The sequence below is a fragment of the Mixophyes fleayi genome, chromosome 10 (genome assembly GCF_038048845.1).
Source record: "Mixophyes fleayi isolate aMixFle1 chromosome 10, aMixFle1.hap1, whole genome shotgun sequence".
NCBI classification, from domain to species: Eukaryota; Metazoa; Chordata; class Amphibia; order Anura; family Limnodynastidae; genus Mixophyes; species Mixophyes fleayi.
In genome coordinates this window covers 47,931,150-47,945,132 of record NC_134411.1, presented here as the reverse complement: position 1 = coordinate 47,945,132, position 13,983 = coordinate 47,931,150, and the positions used below count along the sequence as shown (strand labels likewise).

Sequence of the window (13,983 nt, the reverse complement as noted above, 5' to 3'; positions counted from 1 at the left end):
TACAATATATATTTATCTATATAAAAAGAGGCTATTTTAGTGTTGCTTAATCCATATATATATTTTTATGCCCAGACCCAGAGCTGGATTAAGGCTCTGGGGGGCCTGGGCACTTTAAACAGGGTAACCCCCTATGATGTAGCATGGTTATCATTTTAGACAAATACACAGACAATACTGTGTGCACTACTGTTGGGTGCACACAGTTCTGCCTTCACAAACAGTACACGGTGAAGCGGGACATACCTCTCAACTGTCCTAAGCGAGACAGTCACCCAAATTCGGGACTGTCCCACCAGATTCAGGACAGTTGGCAGACTCTCCTGCTCTCTCCTACCTGTTCTTGTCACTGTCACCACTTGTGGCTGCTGGATTCTTTAGCTCATATGCCGCTTGTCTGGAACCTGGAATATTGGAGGCCCTATTTGGAGAAAAAAATGGGTACATGAAATATCGAAAGCTCCAACCAATAATAGTATTCACATTTGATAAATAGACCTATTTCCCTCCAACTAACCCCGATATTAAATTAATAGTATTGCAATTTAATAAATAAACCTATTTCACTCCCTCCAAACAGCCCCAGCAATAAATTAAATAGTATTTACGTTTAATAAATATAACCATTTTCCACAACCATCCCAGGCGTTAAATAATTGATAATCACTTTTAATAAATAGACCTCATTTTTCCCAAACAGCGCCACATTCAATTAATAAATCCCAAACCACCCCAGCCTTAAATTAAAGGTCCAATCACCCCATCTTAACTTCATAGGCCCCACTATTAAATTAAATTGCCCCATCATCACAACACAAATAAAAAGCAATACACACACAATGCACTGGCCCCTCACTCCCACACAATACACTGGCCCCTCACACACACAATACACTGGCCCCATACACACACACACACACACACACACACACAATACACTGCCCCCCCCACACACACAATACACTGCCCCCCCCACACACACACACATACACACACACGCAATACACTGCCCCCCCCCCCACACACAAACACAATGCACTGGTCCCTCACTCACACACAGTATATTGCCCCCTCACTCACAAAATACACTGACCGCTCATTCACACACAAAATACAGTGGCCCCTCACTCACACAAAATACACTGGCCCCTCACTCACACAAAATACACTGGCCCCTCACTCACACACAGTATATTGCCCCTTCACTCACACAAAATGCACTGGTCTCTCACTCACACACAGAGTATTGCCCCCTCACTCACACAAAATGCACTGGCCTCTCACTCACACAAAGTATACTGCCCTCTCACTCATACACAGTATACTACACACACAATATAATACACACACACACACAATATAATACACACACACATATACATACATACATACAATATACACCACACACACTATATTGATATACCCCACCCCCCCCCACCTGCTGCACTTACCTTTCTCCATCCGCGCTGCACACTCTGCAGTCTTCAGACATGGGACCGCACCTATCACATGGTGCGCGTCCAATGTCACACAAGAGCTCTCAGTTCAGTGATAGGCCGAATGTTTGGCCTATCACTGAGCGGGAGGGGGGAACGGCAGCCAGGAGACACTGGAGACAACGTCCCAAATACACTTTTTCTGACCGGCCCGGGACCGGCACATGCCCCCTGCCCCCTGGACCAGCCTGCCCCTGGGTCTAATTAAGAGCTAAGCTGCCTCTGAAATAGTAAGCAGATACAATTTTGGAACTCTATTGACTATTCTATATTGTGAAGGCCTTAAAAATGAACTACATAAAGCTCTTTTGCTGATACAATAATTTATAGCCAGCTAGAGACAATCACACTCATGTATTAAGCGCCAAATAAGTCTTAATAAGCTGCTTTCAAAGCAGTAAGCATCTGCAATACTAAGTTAGCTGACTAAATATAATCAAACAAATTGAATTGCCTTTTTAGCATTTAGTGGGATGAAGACAACTCATTCACTACAGCAAAAAACACTCTTATCACATTGAAACATTCACATGGAGCAAGTATAATCTAGTATAAAGTCAGAGTGATATAGTTTGTAGAGAGAGATAATCTTATAGCAAATGTATTTATTATCTGCTTTATATTAAGTTACAAATCTAAGAACTTGGGGTCATTACATAATTTTGAGGACAAATTATAATACTGTGGAATAATACATTGGTTTTACTCACATATAGTAAAAATTAAAATAATAAAGTTCTTTCTCTCAGTTATTACAATGTGCATCCACATTGCTGGGCAAAGGTTTAGCCTGCCTTAGTTCACTTCCCACCTTTCCTTCCTCCCATTCATATTTTCTCTTTGTTCTATAATTTACCTATACCCCTTTGCCCTGCATACCGGTTCGCAGCTGAATTGATATTAATTGCACTCTAATTATTTTGTTTGTACTGCCCCATATGCCAAGTTCTGTTTACCTACGCTCTATGTACAGCACTGCAAACCCTTTGTGGCGCTTTATAAATAAAAGGAAGTAATAATAATTATTGTAAGCTACATGATATAGACATTTTTTTGAGCATCAAAATGAGTGTGTTTAGATTTGTGCACCATAATAAAACACATTTTTTCTTTTCTATGAATTCATGTTGTGGAAAATGATAGCACCTCCAGAAGTATAGTCTGAAAGAACTGGAACATTATTGCGCTAAAAATTTGGGAGACAAATATCATCAACATTTATTCATATAGCGCTAGCAAATTTCGTAGCACTTTACAATTGGAAACAAACATTTATAAGACAATACTGGGTAATACAGACAAACAGAGAGGTAAGAGGGCCCTGCTCGAAAGCTTACAATCTATGGATCTAAACTCTAAACTGATATATTTACAATTATAGATCCAGTGTGGCAGTATTACTATCTTTCTTACGTTTTGAGAGCTGAAAGACCAACTATTCAAAGCAATTCAAATATTGCATCAGATGGCTTTAGAAAGCTTCCTACATACCAGGAGAAGCTATCCTGTGTTATTTTAGTGTTTGGTAGTTAGCACTAGCTAGTTCATACTTGCCAACTCTCCCGGAATGTCCGGGAGACTCCCGCATTTTGCGAGAGTCTCACGGACTCCCGGGAGAGTGTGGCAATCTCCCGGATCTGTCCACTTCACTAGGAAGTAAGTGGGCAGAATTAGGTCCCAAACGCCCACTGTCAAATGATGCGGTTGCGTCATTACGTCACAGGGGAGGGGCCAAAATTACACACATTTTGGAGTCCCGCCGCCCATCACGCTCACTTCCCCCGCAGGCTCCCATAAACCAACTTACTAAAGTTGGTAAGTATGACCTAGTTTCTAATGTGCCTAGGAAGTTAGAAACAATGCAATGAGGGTTTATGGGCATGCTTATACAGAGATCCAAATAAGGATAAGTAACCTGGTCATATGTGGCTATATAACAAGGATGGAGCTACTGAACCTAGTGCTAATATTGTAGGGTTTGCATGTGCTGCCTGATCCAAAAAGGAAAAAGTACAGCGCTGATAGCAAAATTACACTATACAATATATAATGGCCAATTAGTTAAAGGTCTCTCATAAATCACTAATGAAATCAGTAGTACTCTATTATCCACAATTATATAAAGCACATATAGCAGGTAAGTAGTAAGATATACAAATAACAGGTAATGTATAATAAATTCTAGACATATAAAACCAATTTTAATAGCAGGATTTTATCTACAAACCTGATATACTTCTTCTATAAACATTGACCTTATTTCGGCAATCAAATATATTGTAACATTTCTCAAAAGAGTGGAAATTTTGTCACATACAAAGGAAAAAACAATAACAAAATGCTGCAAATGTATTTTATTGTAATTTCTTATCATGACGACAGAATAAACAACTAGTTCATTAGTGGAAGGACTACAGAACAATAGCTCTGTATATTTTGGTTTTCCTTTGATTGGTAATCACAAAATCACAAGCCCTGTAATCTACAGTCATGGCCAAAAGTATTGAAAATGACACAAATATTATTTTCAACAAAGTCTGCTGCCCCAGTTTTTATGATGCCAATTTGCATATACTCCAGAATGTCATAAAGAGTGATCAGATGAGTTGCAATTAATTTGAAAGTCCCTCTTTGCCATGACAATAAATTTTACCTCAAAAACAACATTTCCACTGCATTTCAGCCCTGCCACAAAAGCACCAGCTGACATGAGGTCAGTGATTCTCTTGTTAACACAGATGAGAGTGTTGACGAGGACAAGGCTGAAGATCACTTTGTCATGCTGATTGAGTTAGCATAACAGACTGGAATCTTTAAAAGGAGGGTGTTGCATGTAATCATTGTTCTTCCTCTGTTAACCATGGTTATCTGCAAGGAAACATGTGCAGTCATCATTGCTTTGCACAAAAAGGGCTTCACAGGCAAGGATATTGCTGCTAGTAAGATTACAACCATTTATCGGATCATCAAGAACATCACGGAGAGGTTCAATAGTTGTGAAGAAGGCTTCAGGGTGCCCATGAACATCCAGCAAGCGCCAGGACCATCTCCTAAAGTTGATTCACCTGCGGGATCGGGGCACCACCAGGGCAGAGCTTGCTTAGCAATAGCAGCAGGCATATGTGAGTGCATCTGCATGCACAATGAGCCGAAGAATTTTGGAGGATGGCCTGGGGTCAAGAAGGTCAGCAAAGAAGCCACTTCCCTCCAGGAAAAACATCAGGGACAGACTAATATTCTGCAAAAGGTACAGGGATTGGACTGCTGAGGACTGGGGTAAAGTCATTTTCTCTGATGAATTCACATTGTTTGGGGCATCTGCAAAAACACTTGTCTGTAGAAGAAAAGGTGAGCGCTACTATCAGTCCTCTGTCATGCCAACAGTAAAGCATCCTGAGACCATTCATGTGTGGGGTTGCATCTCAGCCAAGGGAGTTGACTCACTCACAATTTTGCATAAGAACACAGTCATGAATAAAGAATGGTACCAAAACATCCTTCAAGATGATTGAACAATGTATTTTCCAGCATGATGGAGCACATTACCATAAGGCAAAAGAGATAACCAATTGGCTCAGGGATCAAAACATTGAAAATTTGGGTTCATGGCCAGGAAACTCCCCAGACCTTAATCCCATGGAGAATTAGTGGTCAATCTTCAAGAGGCGGGTGGACAAACAAAAACTCACAAATTCTGACAAACTCCAAGCATTGATTAGGCAATAATGGGTGGTCATCAGTCAGTATGTGGCCCAGAAGTTGATTGACAGCATGCCAGCTCGAATTGCAGAGGTCTTCAAAAAGAAGGGTCAACATTGCAAATATTGACTCTTTGCATAAACTTAATGTAATTGTCAATAAAAGCCTTTGACACTTATGAAATGCTTGTAATTTTACTTTAGTATACCATAGTAACACATCTGACAAAAACATCTAAAAACACTGAAGCAGCAAACTTTGTGTGTATCATTCTCACCTACAAGGCCCTCTCCCACTCCGCTGCCCCTTACATCTCTAACCTCCTCTTCATTCACACTCCATCCCGCTCCCTGTGGTCGGCCAATGACCGTGCTTTTCCTCCACCCTGATCACCTCATCCCACTCCAGAGTCCAAGACTTCTCCCAGGCTGCCCCTCTTCATTGGAACTACCGCCCTCGCTCCCTCCGACTGTCCCCTAATTTGGGCTACTTCAAACAGGTACTCAAAACTCATCTTTTCCTCAAAGCCTACCAGCTATCCATCTAATCTTCTAAACATACTTGAATACCTTCCCCTCTCTCTTCCCCTCTCTTGCGCTTGATCCCCTCCTCTAACTCCCTTTGTGCATCCTGTCTGTTTACCCTCCCTCTAGGATGTAAGCTCTTATGAGCAGAACCCTCTTCCCTCTTGTTTCTCTACCTATTCTTCTACTCCTACATCACTATGCAAGCTATGTTTGAAGTGTGTGAAGTCCTGGTAGTATTTGCTTAAGGTTCGGTACTGTATCTACTGTGTTTGGACTTATGTCTGTCTCTGCACGGCACTGCGGAAACTTTGTGGCCCTCTATAAATAAAGGCTAATAATAATAATAGTTCTCAAAACTTTTGGCTATGACTGTAGATATATAGTACTGGTCTTGTAGGTACATAATGATCTAAAAAATATATATATATATATATATATATATATATATACTATGGGTGTGCACCGGCCACTTTTGGTGTTTTGGGTTCTGATTAGCTTGAAGTTTTGGGTTCTGATTTGTTTTGCAAAAACACCTGACGAAAGGTTTTGGTTCTGATTTAGGGTTTTGGGTTCTGATTTATTTTTAAAAAAGCATAAAAAGCGCTAAAATCGAGTTTTTTTACACTCCTACGCTATTATTAACCTCAATAACATTCGATAACAATCATTTCCACTAATTTCCAGTCTATTCTGAACACCTCACACCTCACAATATTGTTTTTAGTCCAAAACGTTGCACCGAGGTAGCTTTCTGGACTGCGTAGTGGAGTGGCCCCGGTACCCAATTTAGTACCGGGGTCACAATACCTCCTCCAACTGGTCTCAATTCCACTGCACATATGGCTGCTCCTACATCCTCTGCAGCATATAGAGGGTGTAGTTCGAGCGCGTCACTACCTCTTGTTTTCGACGATGACAGGTCATTTTCATAAAATTTTGGTTTGGCAGCAACAGTCAACGTATTTTAATATATGATACGCATCTATCTGGACTGCGTAGTGGAGTGGCCCCGTTACCCAATTTGGTACCGGGGCCACAATACCTCCTCCAACTGGTCTCAATTCCACTGCACATATGGCTGCTCCTCCATCCTCTGCAGCATATAGAGGGTGGAGTTCTAGCGCGTCAATACCTTTTGTTTTCGATCATGACAGTGCATTTTAATTATTTTTGGATTTGGCCCCAACACTGAATGTATTTTAATATATGATACGCATCTATCTGGACTGCGTAGTGGAGTGGCCCCGGTACCCAATTTGGTACCGGGGCCACAATACCTCCTCCAACTGGTCTAAATTCCACTGCACAGATGGCTGCTCCTACCTCCTCCAACTGGTCTGAATTCCACTGCACAGATGGCGGACACCGGATGCACGTCTAACACCAACATAGCTGTTAAGGCCGCAGTTATCCGAGTTGCCATAGGATGACTACTGTCGTACTTTGTGCTCATGGCAAACTACTGTTGGACAGTCACATAAGGCCATAAAAGGTTCAAGATGGAATTGTCCTTGGACCCTCCCACCCACCCTTATGTTGTTGAAATAGGACATGCACACTTTAACAAACCAATCATTTCAGCGAAAGGGCCTACCAAACAACTGTGGCTGAAACCACACCAAAAAAGCTATTCATCTCTCCCTGTACAAACTAAACTGGCTCTACTGAGGCAAGATGTCGTCCTCATCCTCATCCTCTGATTCCTCTCCCCCTTCAGTGTGTACTTCCTCATCCTCACACATTATCAATTCGTCCCCGCTGGACTCCACAACCACAGGTCCCTCTGTAGTATCTGGAGGCCAGTGCTGTACTTGATTGAGGAATTGATAAATCATTTTTATGAACATCATTTTTTCAATGTTCTGCAGAAGCAACCTCCTTCGCCGCTCACTGACCAGGTTCCCCGCTGCACTAAAAACTCTTTTGGAGTAAACACTGGAGAGGGGACAACTCAGGTAACTTGGGACTGCACAAACAATGAACGTAGTAATAGAAATTGCAGTTCCTCTTTTTTGGGACTGCACAAACAATGAACGTAGTAATAGAAATGGCAGTTCCTCTTTTTTGGGACTGCACAAACAATGAACGTAGTAATAGAAATGGCAGTTCCTCTTTTTTGGGACTGCACAAACAATGAACGTAGTAATAGAAATGGCAGTTCCTCTTTTTTTGGGACTGCAAGAATATATTGCTCTATAATATTTTTTATACTTTTTCAATAATTTTCTTATATTTTTTTTTAAAAAAAAAAAAATTTTGGTATTTTTTTTGTATTTTTTTAAAAAAAAATTAAAGATTTTTGGCTAATTAACAAATTGCTATGGACTTATCAGAAACAAATACAGGACAAAAGCACCACTGGACTCAGCAGCACAGACACTGGCCAAAGCACCACTGGAATCAGCAGGACAGAGCACTGGACAAAGTACTAATGGACTCAGCAGGACAAAGCACCACTTGACTAAAGTAATCACTCAGCAGGACAGAGCACATCAACCTCCCTCTTCAGTAACCACAGGGAGAATGAAGATGGCGGCCGCGAGCGGAGCATTTATGAGATCCGAGTCTCGCGAGATCCGACGCGAGACTTGGATGTCATGGCCTCGTTTTGCATTCCTTGGGAGGCCGAAAGTACCCAAACAGTGCTCGGATCCCGTCGGATCCGCACTGTTCGGGTGGGCTCGGATTACCGAAATCCGAGCCCGCTCATCTCTAATATATACACACATACATACATATGTATATTGTAGCAAAAAGGCCTATTTGCCACAGTTCCCTGTAAGGAAACAGGTAGGAATACAGTTAGTCTGCAGCAGCAGGCTGCAGACAGGGATAAGTTTTCCCTAGGTTCCTCTCTTAGCACACACACAGGTGTTCCACATGGGTGTGATTGGTTTGCTGTGATTTGTTGTAGTGCTTGGGGTGGAGGATAAAGACACTGTCGGTATGTGTGGGTGGCACCACCAATGCCAGTAAGTGGTCGGGAAGTAGACAGGGAAGTAATGTCTAGCCAGATGTAGGTGGTGGGGATTTTCATGTACTGTTACTGGATATGACTGCTGTACCAGCATTGGAGCTGTTTTACCATCCTGAAAACTGCTAATAAACAGCTAAATGGTTCAGCATACCTGTGTCCGATTCCTGTGAATGGTGTACTTTCTCACAAGTGGTGTCATTGTAGGATCTGTAGGACAGCTAAGACACAGCTGTCCTCCCAGCTTCCAGACACAAAGGTGGTGAGTGGAGTCTGTTAAAGACCACTACAATCCACCAAACTGTTGTAATGCTTTGTTTCCATTGTGTTGCTGTGAAGAGACAAACCTTTGGATTGGCAACTGATTAGCAGCTGTTTTGTTGCAAAAGAAAGCAGATCTTAAAACACTGCTGGTCATTGTAGTGTCGCACCCTGTTTGTTCTCTGAACTGTGTGTTGGGTGTGGTCCTCAGAAGTATGCTGTTTGTGTGTGCAGGCTAAAGCACCTGTTTTACTAATTGTCTGTGTAAAGTGCTGGATGTGTTTAAAAAAAAAAACGTTTGATGTTTTAAAACAACTGCAAATAGAATTCAAGAGGAGTAATTTGCTGCCAGCCTAAATTTTCTTACTCCAGTCAAGATGGGCAGGAAAAAGAATAAATTGTGTCAGAAAGAAAGTGTACAAACAGGTGGGACTGGAATGGATTCCCAGCAGGGTGACATTAAAAAAAATGCATAGTAGTTTGCAGAATGGGAAAAACGTTGAAGAATCTCATACTTTCTGCGCAAGCCTGGTGTTACCTTTGTCAAACTATGTAGGCATGGCAGAGTATGATCGCAGGGAGAGAACTTTTAGATAAGAAATCTCCTGGCTGAAGAAAGAGTTGAGGGACTCAGAGCAGCATTGTGCTGAAAAGCTAAAAATCCAAGAGACTGTTTCTGATTCCCTGAGAAGAGAATTACAAGAGTTTTGTGAAGCAAAAGAAAGGGGAGTTGCAGCTCTTAAGGAGATAGAAGCAGAGAGTGAGGAAATAGGAAAAGCAGTGAAAGCTCTTAAAGAGACAGTAGCTGAGAAAGACAAATATTGCTGCGCTGAAACAAGAACTTGTCACTGTACAGCCCGAGATCACTCCCAGCACTGTACAGCATGAGGTCACTCCCAGCACTGTTCAGCCTGTGGTATCGCATGGCGCTGTCATGTCCGTGGAACCTCATAGCGCTGTCATGTCCATGGAACCTCAAAGCGCTGTCATGTCGCTGTTCAGCCCGAGGTCGCTCCCAGCACTGTTCAGCCCGAGGTCACTCCCAGCACTGTTCAGCCTGTGGTATCGCATGGCGCTGTCATGTCCGTAGAACCTCATAGCGCTGTCCAGTCAGGGATGCTTTGTGGTGTTGCTATTGCCCAAGGTCCAGCTGTGAAGTTGTGGAACAGAAGGTGTTTTAGGTGTGGACAACTGGGACACCTTAAAGCCTAGTGCAACAAACCCCATAAACAGGATCAGAAAGAGGTTCGCGGTGAGCGGGTCCTATTGGACATGCCGGCAACTGAAACACTGGTCAGACGCCCAGTCTTAAAGGATCTGCCAGGGAACTCACAGCATGTAAATCTTGTTGGTGGGAACTTGCTATTCCGAAATGCTGTCCTGGGGGACATGGCAAAACTGCCACAAAAGCGTCACCGTTCAGGCAAGCCTGGACTGAGGACTAATTATCCAGAACTGTTACTTGCTTCGAACTTTGCACATGATCAAAGAGATGATGAGCTTTTACAACATGCGTTTAAGTTGGCTAATGCTGGTGTTGTTGCAGAGCCTATCAACTCGGCAGGCTGTGTGCCAACATATGTTGTTAAAGAAAATGTTTTGTTTCGTATTGCTACTGTGAAGGGAAGAAGAGTAGAACAGTTAGTGGTTCCAAGGGTTTATGTACCCCTAGTGTTGGAAGCTGGTGGGTGGCGGACACTTAGGGGGAAGGGAGAACAAGATAACATGTTCTGCGCAGGTTTTACTGCCCCGGAGTGTACCTAACAGTGAAGAGGTTCTGTAGGTCTTGTGCGGTGTGCCAGAAAACCTACCCCAACGTCACAGTACAGCCACAATTTGGAGGGGCTCACAAACGTCCTTTTAGAAACATAAGGGGCTATGTGTGGAAACAGAGAGAGGACAGGCTGTATAGAAACAGCATTCTCAGTTTAAAAGAAGATAAGGTCCCCGTTAGGGTCCTAAGGCGAGCTCATGGAGGACAGAAACCTCCCGTGGAGCAGAAGGGCTCCAATGGTCAAGAGGACACTTGAGATGATAAAAGTGGTTCTCCTTCAGAGAACTGGTGTCCGCGTCACCAAGGTTGGCGACGCTAAGGGGAAGGGTATGTAGCAAAGAGGCCTATTTGCCACAGTTCCCTGTAAGGGAACAGGTAGGAATACAGTTAGTCTGCAGCAGCAGGCTGCTGACAGGGTTAAGTTTTCCCTAGGTTCCTCTCTTAGCACACACACAGGTGTTCCACATGGGTGTGATTGGTTTGCTGTGATTTGTTGTAGTGCTTGGGGTGGAGGATAAAGACACTGTCTGTATGTTTGGGTGGCACCACCAATGCCAGTAAGTGGCCGGCGAGCAGACAGGGAAGTAATGTCTAGCCAGATGTAGGTGGTGGGGATTTTCGTGTACTGTCACTGGATATGACTGTTGTACCAGCAGTGGAGCTGTTTTACCATCCTGACAACTGCTAATAAACAGCTAAATGGTTCATCATACCTGTGTGTCTGATTCCTGTGAATGGTGTACTTTCAATATATATATATATAATCAGATCAGCCAACTAGATGTTTAGTTAGCCATGTGTCAAACCGAGGTGGGTGTTTGACACGTGGACAACTAAAGACCAGTGAACTGTATATCTAGATAATGGGGCTTGTGATTACCAATCATAGGAAAATCATATTGTAATCGCTGCACTAATGAACTAGTTATTTATACTGCCATCAGGATTTGGACATTACTCAGGAAACTTTTTGCAAGGATAGGAAATTACAATAATGTATATTAATATATATTTACAGCATTATGTTATTATTTTTACTTTGTATGTTATAAAATTTCCTCTCCCTTTTGAGAAATATCAGCAATATATTTGATTGCCGACCTAAGATCAATCATTGTATGAGTATATTAGGTTTGTAGCTAAAATCATGAGATTAATATTGGTTTTATGTCTAGAATTTATTACACATTACCTGTTATTTGTATATCTTACTACTATAAAAGTTGCACGTAATTTATATGATTGTGGATAATAAAGTACTGCTGATTGTATTGGTGATTCGTGAGAGATCTTATTATTATAGTGTTTTGATATTGTGTGCCATTTATCAAGGATTTTTTTTTCTTCTCTTTTTTTCTAATCCAGAGAAGGCTGCAGGAGAGAGATTTTCCTGCAGTCATAAGGCTGTACTGTCCTTACTCTGGAGGGAAAAGTTCAAACTAAGATACACCAAATAATTGAAACTTGGTAGACCTGATTATGGAATAGGGATAATGTTGAATGAGCACCATCACTAATACCAACTAGTAATGGAACAAAAGGCATTTTAATTAACAAGTATCAGATCTATGTCATCATTGCCCAGATACAAGCAATATAATAATTAATAACATAAATAATTTAGTAAGTAGACAAAACAATAGACAATATACTATTTAGTTACCTGTATAACAGCATCCAGCACTTTTTTGATCTTGAACCAGTACAAACTGTCACTGTTCTCATTATATGAGTTCTCTAGAAACTTTGTCAGGTTAGCTACTTTCCTTGAGTTCAATGGCATTCTATACCATCCTCCAACACCGGGACTATTCTCTGCTTTGATCACCTCCTCAACATGCACATATTGACAACAGGACAATAAGAAACACAGGAGAACAGGGAGAATCATATTGTCCTATGATGTGGGATATCACTGCAAATGTTCCTCTGAAGTAAAGGTAGCCACACCTTATATATGAGATACTGGAAACCAAGCCGCACCCTCTAAGCACACCTGTATGAGATCAAGGCAGGTAACATTACTCATAACAAATATTGTATGAGAGTTGTCAACAAGGGTTGCTGTGTGATAGCTGTTTTTCTAAGCAAGTCATTAAAAGGTTTGCTTTAATAAAAATCAACATGTTTATCATTTGAGGTAATACCTGTGTGTGGTATACCAACACAAAAATTGTTTAATAATGCAACAGTGAAATACTTTAAAAAGACTGAGATCATGAAAGTAGGCACAGTTTCTTGATGTAGTACAGGTAAACAGATTAGACAAAGTGAGTGATGCAATAGGTGAATCTGAACTAACACTAAAAGAAGAAGTGAATGGTTGCACTGAAACAGTAAATACACTGGTACAGCATTAAATACTGAAATCACAAGAACCGTATGCAGGTTAGTAGTGTATGTCTACATACTGTCTGAGATTAAAAAGATAATATAGGTCCCCTAAGAAGTGAGATGGGTGAATTGATAAATGATACTAAGGAAAAAGCAGAGGTATTATACACTTTCTTTTCTTCAGTATTTACTAGAGAGGAACAAATTGTAGGAATAATACATAAAACTGGAAATTAAACCGTACCATTAATTAATACTTAGTTGACAAAGAAGAAGTCCAAAGGCGACTGAAGAATATTAAGATAAATAAAGCACCAGGTCCAGATGGCGTACACCCAAGGGTTTTTGTGGAGCTAAACTCAGAAATAACTAGACTGCTATTCTTAATTTTCATAGATTCAATCCCATCGGGCTCAGTACCAAGGGATTGGCGAATAGCAGATGTGGTGCCGTTGTTTAAAAAGGGGATGAGATCACAACCAGGGAATTATAGACCTGTAAGCCTGACATCAATAGTGGGGAAACTACTGGAAGGTATTAAGGGATAGCATTCAGGATAGCAATAAGATTATTAGTGGGAATCAGCATGGATTTCTGAGGGATATGTCATGTCAAACTAATGTAATTAGTTTATACAAGGAAGTTAGTGGGAACTTAGACCAGGGCAGCACAGTAGATGTGGTCTACTTAGATTTTGCAAAGGCCTTTGATACAGTGCCACACAAGAGGTTGGTTTACAAAATAAGGCAATTGGGTCTAGGAAACAACACTGGTTAGAGAATAGGGAACAGAGAGTTGTGATAAATGGAACATTTTCTAATTGGTCAAAAGTCTTAAGTGGAGTACCTCAAGGTTCCGTGCTGGGGCCACTCCTTTTTAATATATTTATTAATGACCTAGGTGATGGTTTAGAGAGTA

The 13,983-nt window shown here is 41.5% G+C and overlaps 1 protein-coding gene across 1 annotated transcript in view; it reads right to left on the bottom strand.

Annotated features, from left to right (window-relative positions):
• The window catches only part of CST6 (cystatin E/M), a 36,260-nt gene extending 23,588 nt beyond the window's left edge, over nucleotides 1-12,672 (bottom strand). Inside the window, exon 1 of the mRNA XM_075188719.1 lies at nucleotides 12,395-12,672. Within this exon, the coding sequence (XP_075044820.1) occupies nucleotides 12,395-12,622 (228 nt within the window). The 5' untranslated portion in view covers nucleotides 12,623-12,672. The remainder of the gene's footprint in view (nucleotides 1-12,394) is intronic.
• Nucleotides 12,673-13,983: the final 1,311 nt, after the last annotated feature.